This window comes from Microtus oregoni, unplaced genomic scaffold, assembly GCF_018167655.1.
Source record: "Microtus oregoni isolate MIOR12 unplaced genomic scaffold, Mior012 000184F_ref0000333, whole genome shotgun sequence".
NCBI lineage: Eukaryota > Metazoa > Chordata > Mammalia > Rodentia > Cricetidae > Microtus > Microtus oregoni.
The window spans coordinates 109,348-118,234 of record NW_024544842.1 but is presented as its reverse complement, the minus strand read 5'-3'; the positions used below and the strand labels follow the sequence as shown (position 1 = coordinate 118,234).

General features: G+C 46.8%; 1 protein-coding gene across 1 annotated transcript; it reads right to left on the bottom strand.

Annotated features, from left to right (window-relative positions):
• Positions 1 to 3,064: 3,064 nt before the first annotated feature.
• LOC121445401 (tyrosine-protein phosphatase non-receptor type 11-like) lies at positions 3,065 to 5,047 on the bottom strand. The gene has a single exon (XM_041647538.1). It carries the CDS (start codon positions 5,045 to 5,047, stop codon positions 3,065 to 3,067), a length of 1,983 nt encoding a protein of 660 aa, XP_041503472.1.
• Between the last annotated feature and the right edge of the window lie 3,840 nt (positions 5,048 to 8,887).

The following is an 8,887-nucleotide window of genomic DNA, read 5'->3' as shown; positions in this document are numbered from 1 at the left end:
TTGTTTTGTTTGTGAAATAGGATTTCTGTGCAGTGCTGGGTGTCCCAGAACTCGCTCTGTAGACCGGGCTGGCCTCAAACTCAGAGATTCACCTGCCTCTGCCTCCCATGTGCTTTAAAAGGGGTGCACCAGCAACTGCCCTGCTTCTTGTTTTTCTTAACTACACTTTCTGTGTGTGTGGAGGGGGTAGGAGCATGTAGGGGTCAAAGACAACTTGAGGGAGTTGCTTCTTTCCTTACACGATAAGGGTCATGAGAATTGTACTCAGTAACACATTGTTGACAGTGATCGTTTCGTGGTATTGGGGTTTAGTCCTGAGGATGGAGCCCAGGCCCTCACATATGCTAAGCCATCACAAGCAGATGTTTGTTTTCTGATGGCAGGGATAGATCTTGGGCCCTCACAATGCCAAGTGAGCACCTTGCCACTGAGTGGTCCCAGCTTGGCAGTCTTGTTTGTAACCTCTGACAGGTTTGTTTACTATCTAGTTTTATTAACATAGCCATGTCCTGAGGGTGACAGAGTCTTTGTGGAGACCCCCACTGTTAGACATAGTCCAAGATGTCTTGGCACTCAACTTTGTCATCCCTGCTGTTGAAGTCCCAGGACCTCACATCCCTGTCTTTGACTGAACCTATTTTCTAGCCAGCATGGCAGCACACATGTCATCCCAGCAATTGAGGGGCAGAAGCTTCTCCTGAACAGTGTGAAGTCAGCCTGTGCAACACAGTCAGTTGCTACCTCCATGTCCAGCTACAGCCACAAGCCAAGCATGCAGACATCCCTAGCCCTGGGAGGAAAGCCACATGGTACACCAGAAACCCAGTGAGACCCAGGCTGCTCCAATGGGGCAGCTGTGACTGAAGAGGAAAGGCTAGGAAGGCAGCAGCTGCTGCTGGTTTGTAGTGAGGAACAGGGCCCAGGAATGCTCAGAGGGGCAGAAAGACCCAGCAGCAGGCCAGTCTGTCTCAGCCTGAATTGACCATTTAAGGAGGAAGGAGCCCTGAGTTTTGAGCCCAAGCTGCTTGTGGCCCCATGACCTGGGCTGCTGTGGGCTGCTGGGTTCAGGAGAAGGGCCATGTTGGGGTCCTGCTGTGATCAGAGGGTGCAGCAGAGCATCTGAAGGGCAGACAAGGAGCAAAGGAGAACAGACAAAGGTGGCAGAGATCTTTTAGTGCTTATATGAAGCAGAGCTGGGAAGTGAGGTACAGGTGAAGGGGAGCAGCAGGCCATGTCTGTAGAGCTGGGGCAATCCAAGCGGAGAGGTCCCAGAACCCGGAGACCATCCTTGGGTTAAGCATAATGGGGCCGGAGGGTCTCCCAGAGGAGGGGGTTCTGTTCTTCCCAGGACAGTTTCCATCAGAGACTGAAGTGCTGGGCCTAGGAGGTGAGAAAAGGGGACAAGGGAGGGACTGTAGAGTGGTGGGAAAAGAGGGGCCATGGGTGGGGCTGTGACGTAGTTAGGTCTTGCTGGTCTATGCTGGGACAGGCTAGACAGTTACAGGAATGAATATTTTTTCTTCTGCTGATTTAAAAAATAAGAAGGTGGGGAAAGCAAGATCTCAGCAGTCAACCAGACAAACTTTACTAGGGGTATACTGACTAGTTTTATGTCAACTTGACAGAAACTAGAATCATCACAGAGAAAGCAAGCCAGTATGCAGCACCCCTCTATGGCCTCTGCATCAGCTCCTGCTTTCCTGATGGCTTTGGTCCCACTGCTGCTCCACTCTCATGCTTCCCGCTGTGCAGCTTTGGAACACGTGTCATTTTGTGAGACCAAAACCAATTATTTTCTGGGACAAGTGGCTGATAGTGGCCATATTGGTACCTGGCCTTGTAGGTGCCTCTACTTGCCTCTGTCCTCCTGACTTATCCTTGACAAGCCAGCCTGGGGCTACAGTACCTTAGCCCAGGGTAGACATGAATTTACTAACAGTCACCAGGTGGTGGTGGTGCACGCCTTTAATCCCAGCACTCGGGAGGCAGAGGCAGGCGGATCTCTTTGAGTTCGAGACCAGCCTGGTCTACAAGAGCTAGTTCCAGGACAGGAATCAAAAGCTACGGAGAAACCCTGTCTCGAAAATCCCCCCCAAAAAAAGAAAAAAAAAAGAATTTACCAACACCACATGAGCCTGACAGTAGACAACTGTTAACATGCTATGACAATTAAACAGAATTGACAAGACATTGCTGCATGTTGGGTCACATGAGCCCTTATCAGTCCTAAAGGGTCATAAACAAATGACCCAATGGCCAGAGGAGGAATTGGAGCATCCCCCATTTCCCTTAGGCTCTGAGATTAGAAGCATGTCTACTAGATCTTCTTGAATCCCCAGACTGTCCAGACACCAGATACAAGATAAAACCAGAAACCTATCAATTGGTAAAAACAGTAAAAATAAAGTTTACCAGAGACCAGAGACTGGGGTGCCCCCCCCCAGAACCAAGTTTGTGCTTCCCTGTATGGGTCACCAAAATGTTAGGTCCACAGGGGGTTGTACAAAAAAACCACCGAAGTCTAGTAAACCAGAAGCAAACTTTATTCCAGGAAAAAATAAAAATGAAAAAATAAGTAAATAAATCTCCCTGAGAGCACAGCCAGAGATGGACTTGTAAGACTGTGGCAAAAACTGGTATCTGAACTCCTCCTTATAGTAAGAAGCAACAAGAATCAGGCAATAACAAAGGAATTTTTACAATTTTGAGATGAAACTTAGATAATTGCTTTTCTTTACAATGTCCATTAACAGGGTTTCTTGAGTTAAACTAGTGTTTGTATTCAGCCCACTGTCTCTCTCTGGTACTTGTGGATAGTGTTTACCAAAGCTCTGCATTTCCCTGATACTGCCACTTTCACATAGCAGGGAAAGCTATGGGACAATGTAAAACCCATATGTCAAAAGCCACGTACATCCCATCATTTAAAAGTTAACTCAGCTCACATCAATTATGCTGGTCATGAGTGGCCAGGGGATTATCTTAGTGCTAACTCAATTTGTAGATGAATGATTTCTCCTGCAAATGGAAAATATAACTGCCAAAACAGAATAGCACCTAACATCTACCTCGACTGTTTATACACATTTTCCATGGTCTTAAGCTTGACAACCACAGCATCAATCTTGGACATGATGCTACCTATGGAGTGCTCCACACAGTCAACACGTCTTGCCAGTGCCTGGAACTCTTCATAGAAAACCCTGTTGGAGATACTGTCCCTCCTCTGGAAGCTATTATCATCCTTCTTAGAGTCATCCAGGGTTCTTGGGAAACTTCTGATGCTCGTGGGACATGGTAATGATCTATGTTCCAAGCCCAGAACCTCCCTCACTTCTGCACTGAATGGTGTTTGAGTGCATTGTGGCATGAAGTTCTGGTCACTGGTTGTCTGTTTCACCAGGAAATTCTTACTGTTGATATATTTGTGTCCTTTCCTTTTGCTTTTATGTTCCTCCTTGATCCTGTGCTGCAGCCTCTGGATGTAATGCTGGACAGCCATGTAGATGAACCGGTACTGTGCCTCTTTCTGGACCACTCCTGGCCTCTGGGACCGCACCATCTGAATGGTTTTAGAAACATCAATGTCATGGTCAACACCTTTCTCTCTAATGATGTCAATAAGGATATCAATCACAATGAATGTTCCTGTCCTGCCAATTCCAGTATTGCAGTGAACTACAACAGGGCCTGCATCCATGATGCTCTCCTGCTTGTGGTGGACCTCCTCCAGGAAGTCCAGCACACCTCCAGGGTCACTGGGCACACCATGGTCGGGCCATGTCTGAAAGTGGTAATGCCAGACAGTTCTCTCTGTATTTCCTTGTCCAACCTTGGAGAGTTTGAGTTCTCTTAAGGTGTAGTTAGGAGCAGCACTTTCTTTGATGTTCCTAACACGTATGACCCCATAGTCTTTGAGTGCATACTCATCAGGCCAGTACTTGACACATTTGCTCTTCCCTCTCTCCACCTCCTTTGTGGTCATGCTGATGACTTGAGAGTTCTCCTGGAACACCATCCTCCAGAAATCATTCACCGTGTTCTGCAGGCAGCCTTGAGTGGCAATGTAGCTCTTTTTGGGTTTTGAATTGTGGCACTTGGCTTCAAATTCAGGCATGATGATGTTCGCATTGATGTAATCAGAAACAGGCTCATTGGGATCGCCATCGTGCAGGACAACCCTAGTGTGATCGAATGGCAGGATGTTTTTGTATCTATTTTTGTTTTTATTTTCTTGTCTTCGACCTTCTTTTTGGCTATAGAGAAATTTGTATTCCTGTTTCTGTAGTGTCTCAAATTCTTCCCAAAAGCCCTGTTTGGCCATACCTGTGGTCTCAGCTACCTTGCTTAGCTCTCGAACCCTGCTTTCAATTTCAGTAGCATTAATACGAGTTGTGTTGAGAGGCTGCTTGAGCTGCAGGACTATGCCAAGTGTCGCCACAATAGGGTTCTTCTTGTAATGCTCCACCAGGTCTCTCAAAGAGTCAAAATACTCTCCTCCACCAACATCATATTTCAGTTCCTGACATCGGATCATAACGTGGCTCACTTTGGACTTGCCGTCATTGCTCTTCCATTTGTCATCACCTGTGACGACAGAGAGAACAAAGTCTCCAGGGTATCTCTGGCTCCCTCGAACAAGAAAGCTGTCATGCTTACCCTTCTCCATTAGCAGTTTCTCTGCTTCTTTTCCAGACAAGGGACCATGGAACCACCTTTCACAGGTTGGGTCTGCACAATTCAGTGGGTACTTGAGCTCAACAACATCTCCGTTCTTTTCTTTTAGCTGCTCGTGATGTTCCATGTAGTACTGGAGGAGTTCAGCCAAGGTGGCAAACTTCTTCCCACCATAGAGGTCATAGTAGTCCCCAGTGTTCTGAACCTTGATGTGATAGACCGCTCCATTTCTTCTAACAGACACAGTAAAATCTCCAGGGTTACTCTCACTAGGCCTTGTCAAAAAGCTGCCATCAACTCCTCTGGTTAGAAGGAGATTCTCAGCCTCCACACCACTGATGTTGGGGTGAAACCCTCTCTGAGATGCCATGTTCCCCTTGGCTCCTGCTCCACATAGACCTGCTGCTTGCTCAGGCTCCTTGGGACACTGTCACATGTGTGTTGGGGGGCTAAGCAAAGACCCACTGAGGAGTCAACACATGTGCAGGGCAGGTAGAACTGGCCCACTCTACATGCAAAATCCCCCACCAGACCTGGATCCTGGATACTGGCTGTGCCCCACTAGGGACACTCTGCTTCAGTCCTGGGCTTTGGCTCCTGCTCTGGTCTCACCACCGTGTCCACCTTAGGCAGACTGCCAGCGCAGAGGTGGGAGCTGGAACTATGGGTGAGGTTTGTTTGTCCATCAGCACAACTGGTATCCCAAGGGGCAGGGCTCATGCCGCGCTTTAACAGTCATCCCCAAAAGCAGATCAGTCTCTTTGTCCCTGTCCTTCTCTACATAAGCTATGAAACAGTCTTAGAGCTTTAAACAGAGTTTGTAGACCTCACCATAGCAAGTTATAAAACATCTGTGACCTTGAGAAGTTGCTGCCCATACATTAACCATAGACATATATAATTTAGGCATATCAAAAACATTTACACTGTAGCCAACACACAAGGCCAATGACAGAAATATTATTTATAAATGCACACATATTTACAATGACATCTCTGGTAATATGAACAAAACATACAACCCATACACAAAAATGCAACAAGAATATAAAAGCCTTTGCTCTATATTTACAGCTTTACTCTTGAGCCACTCACCACACTGTCACTTTATTTTTATCTGAGCACTCACTTTTAATTTGTGGTGTCCATTACTTTACTCCTGTTCTCAAACCCCAGCAACATCTAGCACCATTCGTCTTGGGCCAGCCGACTCGTCCATATGTTCCTGAAAAGTCGAATGTGGATTGAGGAAAGAAACGGACAAAAGACTGAAGACAGAGTCAGGAGATCATTCCGATGAATACTGAATCTGCCTCAAGTTTATTTTTTCATAGCCCTTTTATACCCCAAGCCAAAGGGGTAGGCAAAAGACTTTGTTTGTTTTTTAATCATTATATAAAGAACAAACAAGACTGATTACTTTCTTAATATTCAAAACATCTAACAGCAATGCCCTAGGTCAAACATCTTGCTATTTGGAGCAAAACATCCATTAGCAACACCTTAGACAAAACATCCTGTTATTTGGGCAACATATAGAACAACTTTACCTGAGGCCAAACATCCTGTTGTTTGACCTTGAAGGAGCAAAAATATGCTCGAACTCTGACCTTTTGTCAAGATGGAGCAGAGCCACTTCATGGACCTCCACATACCCTGCCATTGGGGACACATGATTCTGGGAGGGTGACTTTTTGAGTTTCAGACACTGTGCGGGACTCAGTATGCCCACTCCAGCATTCAAGACCCCTGGAATGGTAAATGGAAAGATATTCCCAGGCCCCCAACGGCTCAGGGTTTAGGGACCTAAGGTTGTAAGTCTGCCCAGATATAGCTTCATTTCAGATTCGCCCCTTCAAGGAACAGTCACTCACCATGGCCTTGCCTGGTACTCTTCCCATTATCCTAGACACTGGTGGTCTGGGTGCCCTCTATCCCAGCATCAGTGGGCACAATAGTAGCCAGAACATGCTGCCTTCATTAGACTTCATTCTGAGCTGCAGCCTGGGACTTCCTGCCCTGTCAATGCCACCCCGGCTTCCAGAACTTTGACAAAGAGAAGGCTATACCTTGAGGAGATAAGCCTACAGCAGAGATCCAACACCCACAGATCCACTAGGGTCAGCTTGCTCACCCTGGAGTGTATGGGAGGTTCCTGTGTGTGCTTGGGAGGTCTGAGTATCCTACCCAGGTCTTTCTGTCTCTCCAAGATGCCTCACAACACTGGGGACAACAATGGAGAAGAGGATCCTGGGCTTCAGCTCTACTCCTACCCCTAGCACCTCCCAGCCCAGGAAACATCTGTGAACCAAGAGGCCATCTCCTGCTGCCTAGTCAAAAAAAAAAAAAAAACCCCTGTTTGGACAAGGGTCCAGCCCTCCACATCACCCTGCCATGGGGCTCTTAGCCCTTTCTGAAGCTACCCACTACTTCTCTGTGACTGGTAGATTTTTGTTATTGTTGTTGTTTCATATGAAACACCTGATAGTCTAATAAAGAGCTGAATGGCCAATACCAAGACAGAAGCAAGATCAGTCAGGGCTTTCAGGTAGAAAGTACAAAAGGAGAAAGGAGAACAAGCCAGCCACCCAGCTACACAACAAGCCATGGGGAAAGAAGCAATGAAAGGTATATAGAAATAGATAAAGAGAAAAGCCCAGCGGCAAAAGGTTATCGGGGTAACATAAGATTTTTAAAAAATGACTAGACACAAGCCAAACTAAACCTGGGCATTCATAACTAAGAATAATCCTCCTCTGGGTGTAATTTATTTAGAAGCTGCCCCCCCCCCCAAAAAAAGCCAAAGAAGTAAAATATCCCACAGCAGGGGATCCTTGGAGCACTGGTCACGGGCCCTCAAAACTCGAAGTGTGACTTCTGAGTGAGGTGGCCAGGAGGCAGAAGGCCTGTGAGCTGCCTTGGAATCCTAGACACTAGAGCATTTTCACAGGCACTGCTCAGTGAAGACCCACTGTTCAGAAGAGGTAGTGCCTGTCACCAAAGCACTTGGAGACTGAGGAAGAAGGACTACAGTTCCTAGAACAGTCAGGGCTACGTAGTGACATACAACCCACAAAAAAATGGTAGGGAGAGCCAAGCAGTGGAGGCACATGCCTTTAATCCTAGCACTTGGGAGGCAGAGACAGGTAGATCTTTGTAAATTCAAGGTGAGTCTGGTCTAAAAGAACTAGTTACAGAACAACCAGGGCTGTTAAACAGAGGAACCTGTCTTGAACCCCCTCAAAAAAAAGAAAAAAAAATGGTGGAGAGAGGGTTCCTATGGAGAAGAAACTGTGCAAGCATAGAAATCTGAGTTCAAGTCTCCAGCACCTAAGTATAAAAGCTGAGCATGACAGGGCACATCTGTAAACCCCAGCTGGCAAGTGGAGACAGGACGGTCCTTGGGGCTCCCTGTTCAGTGTGTATAGCCCATCAATGTGCTCCAGATTCAGAGAGGGATTCTGTCTCAAAAATAAGGTAGAGAGAGCTAGAGGAAGACATAACATAGACCTCTCCTCCACATGCACACACAGAAAGCTTTCTGGAAAGAGGTGTGGAGAAGACCAAAAAAAGAGAAAGAAACAGAGGTTCAGAAAGGCAAGTATACATACACATCTGAGGGGATATAGCTCAGGGCCACATCACATGCTAAACACCCTAGGTTACATAGTCAGCAATGTAAAAACAAATTCTGCCTTCAAGGACCCTTCATCACTCTGTCCTTGTGTGGCAGGGCTAGCCTCAGAGTGTGTACTGGATTCTGGGAACAATAGAATCCAGAACTGGTAGGCAAAATTTGGAAACATAATTCCAATTTGAGATGGATGATGAGATTAACATGGCTATTTCCTGCTTCGCAAGCCCTAATCTAGCAGGATGTGTGTCAGCAGGTCCTCAGGGTTAGTCCCTTCATGGGGAAAAGAAACCAAGGCCTGGAATGAGCAGCCCAGGGTATGTGAGAGAAACAGACTTCATGGGGACAGCCAGGGCCTGGAGGTTTGGTAATTATGTGTCAAAACTGTGAGCCATTTACACTCAATCAAGGCTTCCCTGTCTGGAGTTGAGGCCAGAGCCACATACACAGGAAGATGTCTGGACCTCAATGCTTGTGTCTGGGGTGGGAATTGAGGAGGAGTGGATGGAGAGGAGAGGTGCCCATCAACAGTGTCTCTATGGGAATAGCTTTGTGACGTGGAAGGGAAGGAGCGGG